This window comes from Lineus longissimus, chromosome 8 (genome assembly GCF_910592395.1).
Source record: "Lineus longissimus chromosome 8, tnLinLong1.2, whole genome shotgun sequence".
NCBI lineage: Eukaryota > Metazoa > Nemertea > Pilidiophora > Heteronemertea > Lineidae > Lineus > Lineus longissimus.
Genome location: NC_088315.1, coordinates 15,477,996 through 15,493,965, shown reverse-complemented (window position 1 = coordinate 15,493,965; position 15,970 = coordinate 15,477,996). Strand labels below are relative to the sequence as shown.

The following is a 15,970-nucleotide window of genomic DNA, read 5'->3' as shown; positions in this document are numbered from 1 at the left end:
GAGAAGATGCAGGATGTTCAATGATAGGATTTTCACTGATAACAATGGTTTCTGATTCAGTCTGCACCTGTTGCTCTGGTAATTCTGAACTGTTGGTACTGTCATTATTAGAAGGACAAGTAGGCCTTGGGAAGGCGATCTTAGCTTTGTCAAGTGTTCCTTTGGAGCGGGATGTCTTCCTTTTCTTCAACAAGTAGTCCAAATGCTTCCTTAGTGTCTCTTTGAAAGTAGCAGAAGTATACCTATGGCCACCTAAATCTAATGCTAAATTGACAAGTTGACTTTTGGGTACGGAGTTCCGCCTAAAGAATGTGGCTAATTCAAACAAAACACCATTGTTCAGGGCATCTTCACAAATTGCGGCAACTGGACGATTCAACACATGCTCCTTTTTTAAACCAGCGGCTTCACAGTATGGCCCCGGATAAAGAGAAGATGCATCTACTGGACCGAATTCTTCAAGCAGTGACTCAACAGGATTGGCAACCGTTGAATCTGTTCCATCAACAGTACCACCATCACAATCAGGGATGAACGACATGTTCTGAAAATCAGGAAGAAAGAAACTGAATTAAACATTTGCTCCCGCATTTGCTAGTCATCAGTATCAATGTGTTACAAGTACATGTACAGAGGCCTACAATTCAATTGTACTTTGATGTAACATCAAAATGTCTTTATCAATAAAAAGGTGTACAGGTCATGATGAGTCTTGTGTTTACTGTTTTGATCCATTTGGTTTTGATAGTAAAGTAATGTCTCCTTACTTACATGTTCTAGAAAAGATGTGCTTAGCAATCAAGTACTCGGCAGAATAGGTAGGACTACAGCAGAGGAATTCAAGCTACCCCATCTGAAAAGAAAATTTATAAAACTCATAAGTACACTCGAAGTGAAAGACAGAGGGGGTAAATGAATACTAGTATTTCTTAGTAGATGCCCCCCCCCCCCCCCAGCACACCGGCACATCCACCTGTGCCTGGGGCAGAGGTGTTTAGCCGGGCAGCTACTGGCTACTTGTGTGCTTGGGTCCAAGTACTACTAGTATCAGTGACTTACCATTATCAGTGATAGACCATTAATGAAGGAGAAGAGGCAACCAAGGTGCAAGGACAATCCTATCAACCCAACACTGGCATGGGTCCAGGAAGATGTGTGTCAGTGTCATCCAACTGAAAAGAAGTTCAACAAAGTTCAACTTTTGGATGCAGAATCCCTTTAAATCTAGCATTAATTACCATCATGAATGAAGACTTTTCACAATTTGAGCGTATCCATCAATCAAACTCAACCAACAATTCAAAACAAACGTGCGAAAGTACAGAAATCCACTCCAAAACATTGATTTCCAAAGTGTAAACAATAGCCTCGTGTTCACCATGTTGTTTTGATCTAAATTTAGACTGGGCGAGTCGTAGGCGAGTAGTGACGCGAACGGCGTCGGTCCAATAAGCAACAAGCACTTGCGTCACGTGACTTATCTCGTGACGCGAGTAGAGTAGTTCGAGTGACGATCACGTGACCAAATAACAGCCCATTTTGGTTTTGAAATGTGTCAACTTTCAATCGATGTGTACGGTGCTAAATCTGCTTAGATCTTTTTGAAACGATGATCAGAAGTATATATTGACTCTTACCTTTATGTGTGTGGCGTCGCATTTTGAATTTGATTCCCGGAAAGTGTAGAAAACGGGGTAAACTTGGGGAAAACTTTACTTCGGAAGTTTACGTCCTAGAATAAATGCGACTGCACCGGACTGAAGGCCTAGATGAGCTCTGATTGGTCATAAAATTTGAAAATATTCAGTCCCACCGGAATTCCCCAGATTTATTTTTAGATGGACATAGTGAACGGTTGATGACCAAGTTCGTTCATAACGCAAAAGTAACACAGATGACGTCAAGCGGCTTTTAAGCCGGGCATTGTTCAAGTTCTGCTAATTGAAACTTACAAATTAGTGAACGGATTTTCATCAGATAAAAAGTATTAGCAAGCTTAGGTAATGCAGATATTGCTTATATTTTCAAATTAACTATTTGATGAACGTATACTACTTTTATTGGGACTTTTTTTGGAGTGTCAGAAATTTCTCTCGAGGTGCGTTGCGCTTGTACATAGGCCTACGTCGTTACGTTACGACGGCGCGACGTTGCTGAAAAGAAAACGTTGGTGAGCTGGCCATGCTATGAAAAGTGTCTTTCCCGAAAACATAGTCCGCAGGGTACTTGTACACAACATTTCCCTGAATCGCTTTTTGTAACAGATCCTTTGCTGTCTGTGCTGTCAAAACTACCCTTGATGGTTTATAACTCCTGTCTTTTCGGCATCGGGAAGTAACAGGACATTCCCTGTGGTCATTACTACAGTAGAACCTCTCTCAGCGGACACCTCTGCCAGGCGGACACCTCTACATTACGGACACGTCCGGCCAGTCCCGATTTTTTCTAAGTCATTTCAAATTACAAAAACCTCTGTACGGCGGACACCTCTCTATTCCGAATTGCGGACAGGGCGATAGCCAATTTTTGGTCCAATTCCCTCCCAATTACGGACAGTAGGCAAAAAACAATGGTTTCCCGCGTGCGCTTGGAGAGTCAAGTAGGCCCGACAGGTGTGATATTTGCGTAATTAATCAACGTAATTACCCCATGGCATTGTGTTTTTGTATCCTAATTAAGCCGCGGCATTTGTTTACTCATCTTTTCAACTAATCACATAGGCTTATTGCATGTATTGTGTCAACGGACACTCATAAATCCACGCGGTTTTGTCAGTGTTGCGGCGAATATGCGTTAGTAGAGAAATTAGAAAAAATTAATTATTAATCAAAGGTGGCTGATGGACAGAAATTATGGGGTTTTTTTCACACATTATGACATGTCGAGAAGATTTCGCAATACAAGGGGCACCTTTTACTAGAGAGATTATTCACGCTCTGAGTTCCAAAGTAGCCCACGTCATTCAACGCAACATCACAAGCAAATACCGATCAGCCAACAGGTTTAAAGTTTCTACGCTAGATGTCGACACAGAGAAAACCAAGACCTGCAAGGCGGGAACTTCAAATCCACCTATCGGACGATTTGGCATAACCTCTCTAGTGCGGACACCTCTCTATTGCGGACACCTTGGCCCAGTCCCAAGGGTGTCCGCAATAGAGAGGTTGTACTGTATAATGATTAATAACATTTTCAAGTGATTTTTTTATTTTGTCCGCGTCGCCATCACAGTTTTTCACAGCATAGTGAAGATGCGTTGCCAATGGCTGGGCCTTGTCGTGCAACTGTTCATGCCAAGTACTGCCATGTCGTTTTTTAGCCCCTTTGCCCACTTCGAGTACTGCCTTGCTTACCCCTTTGATGCCATGCCATAGGTCGTTTTGGTTTATAGTCTCCTTCTGATGGACACGAATGTACTTGTTCACAGACATATTCCTGTCATGGGTGTGGATTCCAACTTTGACCTCCTTTGAATTGAGGTAGTTGTACAATCGTTGAGTCCAGACAGAAACCTTCTCACTCTCACTCGCTCGGTCCTTGTCGCGTTGTTTCTCGGCTCTGGCTTCATCTTTAGCCTTAATGTGTGCAGTGAACAAATCGTCATCAGTGTTTCCATGTTTCGCACTGATACAAACATCGCATTGGTCTTTTCTTGGGATGAATACAGAGTAGTTCTGAATTGTGAAGGTCTCGGAGAAAACGGTCAAACTCACAACTCGGAAACCAGCTTCTTCTGCTGCTATTTTGTACTTGCCATACAGGTTGGGCTTTGTTGTCCCAGGATACAGAAACTTCTTGGTTTGGTATGTAGGGATGTTACGGCAGTAGTGCGATGGAACTGTCGGCATACCAGCAAGCCAAGTCGTCAGGAATTCGCGATCAGCCTCTGCCACAGGGACACGTTTTCCTGAAAGAAAAATCAAAGCAGTGAGTGAGTGAATGCAACTCGCCTCCATGCAAGTCATGAACTCAAAAGGTGAAAAGCCACTAGTTTAGAAAGAGTTTGCAATGATCAATCAGACTTTGTGTCGAGACGGGTTGCCTGAGTAGATTTTTGATTACTGTCCACCCTCAGATCCTAGGTCATCCACAAGGTCAAGACTGAACCAAATTCAAGTGCCTGTTTAACACTCCAATACTCGCCGCTTTTAGGAGTCTTGGGTCGGGGTGGGTTTGTGTCGACTGCCTCTAGATCTGTCATCCATGAACCAATGGTTCTTTTCGAGATGCCAAGTGTAGAAGCGAACAAGGATTTGCACACTTGGATTGCAGTAGCATCACTTAGTTTAAGTTGGTATGTGAGGGAACAACTTCGCCTTGATCCTGGGCCTACACTCTTCTGTTTTTGGTCAACCTGCAAGAAATATTTATCTACATTAGCAACAAATTCCTCCAATTTCATCATGTTACTGAAGGGAATTCAAATGATGGGTTGGCCTGCATGGTATAATCTTTGTTTGGACGATTAGAGCTACGAAGTGGACCATGATCAGCTTGGGTAAATTGAGCTCTGCTGCCATCACTGCTGATATTTTGAGAAATTGAATTTACCTGATCGACTAATGTATGAATGTATACACGGCGCTCCTCCCATGAATTCATTGCCCAGAATCTGTCAAAAATTCCCTGGCGCTTTGTCTCAGTCAGACTTTGGCAGCCTCGCAGCTTAGATTTACGGCAGAATCCCGATGTACAAGGTGGCCCCATTAGCTTTGCCTGCCTATCCTGGCCCTTCCGGTTCTTGAAACCCTCCCCCTTCAAACGCTGCAATTTAGTGACGCTCTGTTTCCATTTAGATTTGGCTAGATGCTTACGACGCTTTGGACTGGCAACTTCATCATTCTGAGTAAAATAAGAAAACATTATTCAGTACGGTACTGGGCTGTAGTCAATTCAATGAGACACTTTAGTGACATCGTGTGACGGTATTATTATATTTTCCAGTGAGCAAACACGTGTAATTTTGACTTTCAAACATTTTACTTGATGGCAAGTTCTGCTTGTGAAAAGGAGAACAAACTCACATTATTAGCATCAACTGCATCATGCTTAACACCAATCTCCTCCGTATCAGGCTCAACATCCATCTCTGCTGCATCAACTGCAGGCTCAACACCAATCTCCTCTGTATCAGGCTCAACATCCATCTCTGCTGCATCAACTGCAGGCTCAACACCAATCTCCTCCGTATCAGGCTCAACATCCATCTCTGCTGCATCAATTTCACTCTCAGAGGTTTCGTTCTCATCATCATTGGGGACGTAATCTGCATCACGGTCAGAATTATCATGTTCGGACTCTAGCTCTGGTGCAGCCTCAACACCAATCTCCACTGTTCCTTCTTTACCAGGCTCGACATGCTTGATAACAATCTCTGATGCATCGAGTTCAATCTCATCATCGTGTTCGGACTCGGACCCTAGAAGAGACGTTGCTTTTTAGTATTGTTACAATGTACATTACGCTTGAAGGGTCCTAGCTGTACTAAAATTGGAGTAGGGGGCCTGATGAACTGATGTGCTACACATGTTATTGAAATAACATCCATAGCAGTATGCCACAGGCTATGCAACAATATGGGTCACTGTGTGAGCCAATGCATGGGCCTATAAGCCTAATCATGGAATACACACATGCGCTGCATTCACTAGGCCATACAAAACTGCTACTTTTTTACATGGATGAATGAAAATATATCCCTGAAATCAACCAAATGGGGGAGGAATTATGTATAAAGCACTTGTGATAGCTTACCACTTGTATCCCAGCCTTGTATCATGGCAATAGCATCATCAGATGAGATCAGGCATCTTTTTGAAGTGGGGGCGGCCATATTGTTTTTTGGTATACAAGTGCCTAACTCACATATTTTCTGAGTTAGGCAATTCTACTTTGTATGTTAAATTGCCTAACCCACATGACTGAGATAGGCATATCTGCATAATTGTGCATAACGCAGCGTTTCTATTGGTCAATGACTTAGGCATTTTTACAGAAGGTGCCTTGCTGTTGGAGGGATGATTTAGGCAATACAACTCCAAATGCCTGAAAAGTGAGTTAGGCAATTATCGTAGGAGGCTGACGAGACGATGATTTCAGGCCTGTATATGCAAATGTGGCTCTAATATAACAGTGAATGAGTGTAAAAGATAAAATACGCTTTTGAATGTTTTTATTAGCTCAGCTGACAAGCTGAGCTATTCATATGAGTAAATGGTAGAATGAATGTCCGTCTGTCTGTCTGTCTGTCTGTCTGTCTGTCCGTTAAACAGGCACGTTTCAAAACTATGGCGGATAGGCGATATATTTTCCCTCTGAGGCGTTGAGACCCTTCAGGACTCCTGAATAGACCAAACGTGGGTCCGGCAGGATGAGCGGTTTGGCCACAAGGTGGCACCAAGCGAAATTTTCCAAAAAACTTTCCAGCAGCTGATTTCTCCTAATTCTTTAAGTTGGGGATCATGAATCAAATCTAATCTTATAGAGCAAAGCTTTCTCTTTCATTACCAATAGGCGTGGTTCATGAATTTCTCACCAGGTGGTGTTACTGGCGTAATTTAGTGAGCACCCCCTAAGAAGAGCATTTTAAATTTCGCGCGAGTTATCCCACGTGCAGCGAACGTCACGTCTCGGAGTCTGCGCAGTTCAGACGTAAGGAGACCATGCTATGGAATAGATCGCGTTCTGTCAATTCGGAGGTAAGTTCTCATTAAATGCACAATTTCATAGGCGATAATATTTGGCTGCTTGTGTTATTGCATGTTGATGACATTAGGGAAGGCTTGGATTGTTTAATTGGATGTGATTAATTTGAAATAGTTCGTCGACGATCGTTGAAAAACATCTGCGAAATGCAGCTTGAGCTTGGTCTGAGAAACGATGTCAAAGTCCGGCTTTAAATCATGGATTACTCAACAAATAACTCTTGTCACATAGCAGAACTAATGTGAATAAACAAGACAATAATAAACATCGTTCTGATATCATCGGGTAAGGTTGCCAATGTACATAAACAGTGTAATTGAGGATCGACTCCGGCGATTTGAAATGTCAACAAACAATAAATGCGATAGCTGATACACACTGACACATGCACACTGTACATAGCACAATGCTTCAAACGGGGCCGATTCATCACTCTTATCACAATTCATTCTCAATGAACTTCCTTGATCATTCGGCCCTAGCGCCTTATCAGTTGTTGTTGGCCTTGTATTTGATATAAAACTTGGCTAGCTTAGCTATGTATCAAAATTAAAATGTTATCTCCTCATCATGTTTTGCAGGAATGATCTGCACTTCTGCAGCTGCATTTGAACATATTTGGTGACCACATCACAGATGACCAATAGAGAGGATCGAGCTATGACTTTGCACATCCCATCGACTTCGGTGTTCACCAGTGCAATCAATCATCAGAAGAGCCAGTCAATCTTAGTATTCAAGTATTTCATTCTGTAATACTTACCTCAAAATTGACTAAATAAAGAAAACCGCATGTGGCAGTTGGTTAAAAAAATCAAGTCTATCTGTTTAAAGTTTTTACTTGCTATCAACATTTCAATGGTGGCATTCTGCTAAGGTTTGTAAGAGTTTCACTTGACTAAAGCAGGGTGTACACTAGTAAAATATTAGCAACATTTTACCAACATTTTACCAACATTTTTACAACAATTTTGCAACAAGCCCTTCAAGGCCCTGTGTACACTAGCAACAAAATGCAACAAATTAGCAACATTTTTACAACATGTTGGTAAATTGTTGCAAACTTTTTAGTGGGAACAAAGGGAAATAGGTATTTTGGAGGGAAAATGGATGATTCCATGGAGAGAAGATGTGTTTTGAGTGCTTCTGCAGCAATTTTAGCTGTCATTGTTGAGAGACGGAAGAGGTGGCGAAATAACCAAAGAGAATATGGACCAGGCCCTGGATCAAAATGAGGGTGGATCATGGGGCATACCACTGCCTGTTAAAGGAGTTGCGGCTGACTGACAAGCCGTCATAAAAAAACTTCCTGCGAATGGATGAAACTTCTAGAAAAGGTTTCATCACCCTACGAAGCAAGACACTCACTTGAGAGTTGCTATACCTGCTTCTTGTTCAAGTCACATGACCTCAGGTAGATCACATGACGCAAATCCTATTTCTGATTGGCTGAAGAGTTTGCAACATTTTTGGCTCACCGTAAGGGGAGTCTATACGATAGCGCTGTGTCCGTCGTCGTCGTCGTCGTCGTCGTCGTCGTCGTCGTCGTCGTCGTCGTCGTCGTCGTATCCTAACAGTGGCACGTTTCTTAACTGCTAGGGCTATGAACTTGAAACTTTGTACACAGAATGCCCTAGGTCAGCTGACCTCTGACACTGATTTTCGGTCCGATCTGATTCTCTGTTTGGCCACCAGGGGGCCAAATGTCGATATCTAAAAAGTGTGATATCTCGCTTATTAGTGACTTGTTTTCGATAAAACTTTTGTTGTAGGTACTCATAGCAAATATACATTTTATATTATACGGGTTTTTAATTTGACCTTGTTTTCAAGGTCACAGAGGTCATATGGCGTGAATTGGCCATTAGAGTGTAAACTATGGCACGTTTCTTAACCACTAAAGCTATGAACTTGAAACTTGGTACATATAACCCCCTATATCACATAGCCTCTGGTGCTGAATTTCAGTTTGATCTGATTCTCAACTTTGCCACCAGGGGGCCAAAAGTGGATATCTAAAAAGTGTGATATCTCGCTTATAAGTGACTTGTTTTCGATAAAATTTTTATGGTAGGTACTCTTAGGAAGAATACATCACATGTCTTACGGGTTTTCAATTTGACCTACTTTTCAAGGTCACAGAGGTCATATGGCGTAAATTGGCCGTTAGAGTGTAAACTATGGCACGTTTCTTAACCAGTAAAGCTATGAACTTGAAACTTGGTGCATATAACCCCCTACATCAGATAACCTTTGATGCCGAATTTTGGCCTGATCTGATTCTTTATTCGGCCACCAGGGGGCCATAATGGAAAAAGGAAGAAGTGCAATATCTTGCTTATTTGAGTGAATTGTTTTCGATAAAATTTTTATGGCAGGGACTTCTAGCAAGGATACACCACATGTCCTACGATTTTTGGATTTGACCTCCTTTTCTAGGTCACAGAGGTCAAATGGCGTAAATTGGCCATTAGAGTGTAACTATGGCACGTTTCTTAACTGCTGAAGCTATGAACTTGAAAGTTGGTACATGTAACCCCCTACATCAGATAATCTCTGACACCGAATTTTGGCCTGATCTGATTCTTGATTTGGCCACCAGGGAGTCAAAACTGAAAAAGTAGGACATGCAATATCTCGCTTATTAATGACTTTTTTTCGATGAATTTTTTATTGCAGGGACTCTTAGCAATCACACGATATTGATCTTGTTGATGTCATAGACAATTATTGGTTGGATCATAAACTTATATATACTGCCCTGTCTTATTACTTGACATCAATACACATCTAAAAAAAGTCTTCATGCCTGATTGTGTTCACCATATTCACCTCTAAACTAAGCATGATCCTGCCTACTAAAAGATGTATACGGTGAGCACAATGGCCCCTGGCCGTTTCATTACAACATGCAACAAAGAATTGCATTGCATTTAATTTGCAACAATTTTACAACAATTTTACAACATGTTGTAAATGTAAGACGCGTTTTGCTCTGTACACACTATGCAACATTTTTGCAACATTTGTTGCAACTGGAAATGTTGTAAAAATGTTGCTGATATTTTACTAGTGTACACAGGCCTTTAGGCAATAATAGGGTTGGGTAGAGCATTTTGTTAATGTTACCCTTTTAGTTAGGGAAACTGGTGCCTTCTGCATTAGGTGGACCCTACTTGCTCATCTGTCAGACCGGCCTCACACGTCGGCATTAGAGTTTAAGGTCCAGTCTGCGAGATTTACCCATTTCTACCCAGCCAAAAGCAGGTGATTGGGCTAGTCTCTCCATGTGATTCAATTCGCATGGATTCTTGTGTCCTGTGCTGAAAGGCTCCCTCCACAAGGGCAGACTACATCCGGTGGCACTAAAGTATGGAAGAAAGACAGAAGACGACCAATTTGCGAAAAGGATCATCATCATCATCATCATCATGGCAACAGCTGAGGATGAATCATGTTGCTGTGTGTAGAATTGATGGTCCAATATAGGTTAGGTTATCTGTTTGCGCACACATTGCAAGGGTGGAGCTTGCTTGAAGTAGATTGCGCCAGTCTACCGTAATTCACTGTTACACATCCAGAAGCTAATATCCTTAGGCTTTGAGTCCTTAGTTTAGTAGAGTTTGACGAGTAATGTAATATATACGAACAACGCAGCAACAACTCAGCTGAGCGCCAGGCCCTTGGGCCTCTTGTTAATCACATGTTTACATATGAGTATGGAAAAATCGGTTTTTTTTTTATTTACATTGTGCTTTGCCTTTAAGAGTTTTTATGTTATTGTCACATACAAGTTGCAGTTACTTTCCTCATCTCTATGTGGTCATTGTACAATTGGCAAGGGGTTGCTTGACCCAGGTCCCACCCCTGTCTGAATAATTCAATTTTAGGCACCATTGAGCGATTGAACTAGCACAATCAAAGAGAGAGCCTGGTCTTTAGTCCGTGGAAGGGACCCCTTAGTCTGGTGAGGGACCCCGTAGACTGTGGGAGGGACCCCTAGTCTGTGGGGGGGGGGCACCCCCTGAACACACGTACAGCATTCTACCTAAGACAAGGGCAGTTGCATGTTAAAAGGACATCATGACATAGTCCTCTCCATTCAAGTTATCTTCCTAGACCATGCAGTGCTCAGCTGAAGTTAATAAGGACAGTGTGAGAGACAGGGTTGTCCTAATAGACAGCCATCCTTGCATTATTCAGCTGAGGTCGAGGACAGTATGAGAGACAGGCCAGGGTTGTCTCAATAGACAGCCATCCTTGCAGTATTCAGCGGAGGTTGAGGACAGTATGAGAGACAGGTCAGGGTTGTCTTAGACAGGCACTGAGGCTGAGGACAGTATGAAAGACGGGCCAAGGTTTGTCTCTTAATAGACAGGCATCCTTGCAGTATTCAGCTGAGGCTGAGGACAGTATGAGAGACAGGCCAGGGTTTTGTCTTAATAGACAAGCTTCCTTGCAGTGAGGCCGAGGACAGTATGAAAGACAGGCCAGGGTTGTCTCTTAATAGACAGGCATCCTTGCAGTATTCAGCCGAGGTTAAGGACAGTATGAAAGACAGGCCAGGGTTGTCTCTTAATAGACAGGCATCCTTGCAGTATTCAGCCGAGGTTAAAGGCAAAGCACAATCTGAGGGTACAACTTCGAATATATCGCTCCCTGATCGTCATATGAAATCATTCAAAGTCACAATTAGCAATATAAACCACAAGATAAATTTTTTTGGAGCTTTTTGTTACTTGTACCGGGCTCCACAAACATCGTCTGCTACAAAAACGACCACTAGCGCCGTCTTCCGTTGATGACGTATTACCGTGTATCATCAGCAATAACAATGGCAGACAATATCAGCAGTTCTTCGATTTCGAGTGATAGTGACGACGATTTAGCTAGTTCTGGACATGCTGGAGCGAGTGAATCAATATCATCGGTTGATTTAATGGGAGATGAACTCGAGGATCGCGTTATGGTTGCAGGAGAGGTTCAGGGGTACCAATTCGAGCCGAGTTTCAACTCCGAAGGCAGTGGCAATGGGTCTGGCTCGGAAACTTCGGCTTCTGAATCAGATTCTCATTCTGACGATCCGGACGGGGTGAAGGCCAAATGGGCATCAAGAATGAACACAACGGATTGGTACGTGTGTCAAACATTGTCTGAAAATGTCAGTTAGCCTAATGTTAACCTTCGAACTTTGGTCCGTGCTATGTATTTCCGAGAAAAGCCAAAACGATGCAGATAATCTACCCTGCCAATTGTATTGTAGGCTACAGTGGAACAGTCCATCCATGCATGTGTACATGCCAAGTCCAAGATGCAGCCTTGGATTGACTTGCACTGTGAAGTGAATGCACCTGTAAAATACCTGTAGTGCTTCCAAATACAACTTGACTTCCATACATTTACAAGTATTTTTCTTCTAATTACTAGGTGCGACTGTGGAAAGGTGTGTGTGAATTCACCTTTCCCTGAAGAAAATGCGTGCTGCTCTGAAAAGGTCCCCATTTTGAACAAGATGGAAGAATTCAATGCCGACCACGGTGGCGACATCGTATGCATTACTAAGCATCCAGGGTTCAGCTCCAACTGCCTGGATGTATGGGTTCTACAAGCGGCCTACAGGTTGTACCAGAAGAAACACCGAGTGGCCATAGACGGGGAGATCAATATGAATATGTAAGTTCAACATAGAAATAATTATACTTTGGTTTAGGTTTAGCCAACCAGAGTCATATATTATTACAAGTCAATAGTCAGCCCTAAATACAAAACAATAATCTAGAGTAAAGTTGGTTTAGTTATGATATGCAAATCAATATATTTATTTACAAGAAGAAGAAGATGGTTCAACAATTCAAAATGATGTTATAGTTAAGCATTTAAATTTTTCCGGAATTTACACATACCGGTACATCACCAGAAGCTAAAATGAATGCCATTATCTTTCAGGAAATACAGATACATCACATATTGTCAGCTAGTTGCCTGGTGCTGGGGCTTCTTAGGGAAAGAAAATCGAGTGCCGCTGCCAGCCTGTGCTTTGGATGTGATTCGAAAGACATTTCCAGCTGAAGGAGAACTTGTAGGTTTTAAATACCCCACTCTCAAGAAAAAGTAAGACACAAGTTAGTGAAAGACTGAAAGTTCATTTGTTGTTAAAACGACGGAACGTTGTCTGGTACTTTTCAACAGCAGTGGCTTTGTCTGGATGATCGTAGCTTGCGCACAGTGCTTCGTACGTGTTCTTCTTCTCAGGTTGGATATTGTTGATGCATCTTCGTTGGACTTCAGGAAGTAATCTCTGGATGTAATCTGTGAATAGAACATTCTGAGTAAGATTTGTACTGGTTTTAACTGTGATAGATTATTATTAATTTTAATATTTGAAAGCATTTAAATAAATTTATTAATAAAATGGTCATAATTTTGTAATTACTAAATTCTTTTGGCCTTACCGTGAGTGCTAGCTTTCTTGATGGGACGAACAGAGTAAGCCCCCTTCTTGACTTTTGGAAATATGATTGACCATCTTTCATCACCTGTGCTTGTTACTGCCTGGTCTTTGTTTCCATTCTCATTGTTGTGTAGTCCTGCCAGGTACAACCTGAAAGTAATTGTTAGAGAAGTAAGTACAGGATGCACCATTAAAAAAAGCGACATGTTGTGTGTGTCTTCATATTACAGTATTCATTGGTGTATTATGTAATGAAATATTTCATCACCTAAATGTTAGAGAATGGATGTTTTACCTGCTTTTCATTCCTTCATGATGGAACTTAGGCAGCTAATAAATTTAGATGTACAGTTTGGTATAAAATCATTTTTGCATCCATCTGTATACTAAAATTAGAACATCGACAATTTCTCAGAGTTGCTGACAGAACCAACTTGGGGTGTCTCTATCTCTTGGGGCAAAGGGAGATTAGAAAGTGACACAAGGTCTTACCTGCTTCAAACCACTTCTTGTTTCTCATTGCATTTTTCCTTATTCTTTTGTGAGCACATTTGGGGAATAATTCTCCATGGCCTGTATGAACATTGTGCATGTGGTCATCCAGAGACAACCACTTTGCCTTGAGTAGTGCGCTGTCCCCTTCCGGTGTTTTTGATGCAATGAAATACACATGATTCATCATGGACTTGCACCAGTCTGCTGCTAGTTGGCAGTCCTTTTCCTTTGAAATCTTGAGGATTTTCTTCTTCAGATCTGGAAATATAAAAAAAAGAAAAAACACACTTTATGATAAAAAATATTTTTGCATCAATGAATGGGTTATTGGATTAGTAGGTCTGGTGGCCATAGAAAACATGCCATGATGAAAAGCATGCAGTCATGCAGGGGTTCGTTGGGGGCATGCCTGTATGCCTATAATCGACTCACTCTTGGCAAGGTGCCACACATCAAAGAAGTGTTTCGTTTCAGGAAGGTTCTCGCGCAGCCATTTCGCAATCATAACATGGCGATCTGTAATGATGCTGTACATAACAATCCCTTCCTCTTGCAGAACTTTGGTGCATCGAATTAGACCCTCTTTTTCCATGTGAACTGATGATTTCACCTCAGTAGACTAGAATGAGATATACATGTAATGAGGTGTATTAATGATACATGTAAATGATAGCCAGCATTTGCCAGGTGCTCAAATACAAAACAATTGAATATTCATGTATTGCAATACTGACCTGAACAAGTTCGATGTCCAGGATTTTCTTCGTCTCCAGATCCATGAGTGTATAGCAGCCATACTTTGCTGAATGCCCAGGTGTATCAGAACGCCCATCACCTCCAACCACCAAGGGATAATCTGCTTCCTTCACAGCATCCAAGATTTCTCTCTGCTCTTGTCTCCATGCATCCTGAACAGCTGGCCAGAGGAACCGTGACTGATGTACGAAAAAAGTGTTCCTATGGATGGACTGGCAACCAAGGATTCTCATCACCTGCAGGATTTTGGATGGAATCGCCCCAGAAAATAAAATGGCGCTTGATAGGAGAACATTCCCTGCTGGGATCCTCTTGTACATTGGTTGACTGTTCCAAGTTCTGTAATGATAGAAATATGTTTTTGTTTAATAAGACATGTAATAACTCTAAGTCCAATTAGTTTGGGTAGGCCTACATAACAAACTTCAAAGTTCAATGTGGTTGTATAAGACTTGCCTTTCAAATCTGCAATGTTTGTTGACACATTTCTGGGAGACAGATATGAAGGTGCCAATCTTCTTGATTGTTCGAGTCGACTCAGAACTGCAAACAGGGCATGTGGCGAACAGGTTCATGAGGCAGGAATGGAAGACGATGTATTTCTTCTCTGCTATAGGATCTTTTCTGAAATTGTAATAATTGAAAACATAAAAACAAGAAAATGTTGGTCCCATTACTTACAAGCTAGAATACATGTACAGGCATGAAGAAAATATGCTAGTAATATACTAACTCTGTCTCATTAGCGTCATCAGAAAAAGTTGTTTCATCATCGCTGTCGCAGCTATCTGGTTCATAGTCTGAAACAGTGTCGATCACTTCATCTTCACTTTCAGATTCTTCAGATGAGATGACATCTGTCTCCATGTCCTCTACTTGGCGTGGTTCTTCAACAGAAGGTACTGGTTCGCTGATGGGAGGGACAGAGCATGAGCATGCTGGCAGTGGGTCAGTTTGAGTGCCTGTAAATAGGAACAGAACTTGCATCTTAGTTTTATAGACACCCAAAACAAACATGACAAATTATAGGGATAATTTACTGTGCACAATCATGACAATGGCATTCATATTCATTGTGTTATTGAACTCACCAATTGTGACTGAGGCTGTTCCCACTTGGACCCTTATTGACCGATGATACTTCCGAAAATTGGTCTGCACCTCCACAGGCAGGCTTGTTGGAAGTTCTGTCACCTCTGGCATGTCTGTCATATCTGGTGGGGTGTCTGCTGCTACAGCTGCCAGTGCATCATCAAGGTCCTGAAATGTCAAGTGTTGTATGTATGAATATTTCTTTTGCTTGCAGCCCTGGTATGATTATGATATTAGTCTTTTTATTGAGTAGTGGACCAAAAATCTCAAGCAGGCCTACCATACCACTATACCAATCAATACCAGTGCACTATGTCAATCAGTAGCAATAGCACCGACACAGGCAGGGGCTTAATTAATACTGGGGTTACATCAATATGCTACCCTAGTCCCTATTTAAAACCCTGCTATCAGTTACCATCACTATACTCAGAATAATAGCCTAACGTTTTGTTACCATGGTTACATAAA

General features: G+C 41.8%; 1 protein-coding gene and 1 long non-coding RNA gene across 2 annotated transcripts; one reads left to right on the top strand and one right to left on the bottom strand.

Annotated features, from left to right (window-relative positions):
* Nucleotides 1–348: 348 nt before the first annotated feature.
* Nucleotides 349–1,158, bottom strand: LOC135492158 (uncharacterized). The gene is made up of 3 exons (XR_010448035.1): nt 1,060–1,158; nt 772–853; nt 349–544 (listed from the first exon to the last, which is right to left on the bottom strand). It is a non-coding gene; the product is annotated as an uncharacterized LOC135492158 (long non-coding RNA).
* Nucleotides 1,159–11,466: 10,308 nt separating this feature from the next.
* Nucleotides 11,467–13,084, top strand: LOC135492903 (uncharacterized). Its single transcript, XM_064779622.1, has 3 exons — nt 11,467–11,838; nt 12,133–12,378; nt 12,652–13,084. Exons 1-3 carry the CDS (start codon nt 11,507–11,509, stop codon nt 12,818–12,820), a joined length of 747 nt encoding a protein of 248 aa, XP_064635692.1. The 5' UTR covers nt 11,467–11,506; the 3' UTR covers nt 12,821–13,084.
* Nucleotides 13,085–15,970: the final 2,886 nt, after the last annotated feature.

What these genes read in the sequence shown, in the direction of transcription:
- LOC135492903 (XM_064779622.1), top strand. Translation starts at nt 11,507, where the DNA reads ATGACGTATTACCGTGTATCATCAGCAATAACAATGGCAGACAATATC. An exon ending in AGAATGAACACAACGGATTG is followed by an intron (nt 11,839 to 12,132) that starts GTACGTGTGTCA and finishes TCTAATTACTAG; the next exon opens with GTGCGACTGTGGAAAGGTGT. An exon ending in GGGGAGATCAATATGAATAT is followed by an intron (nt 12,379 to 12,651) that starts GTAAGTTCAACA and finishes ATTATCTTTCAG; the next exon opens with GAAATACAGATACATCACAT.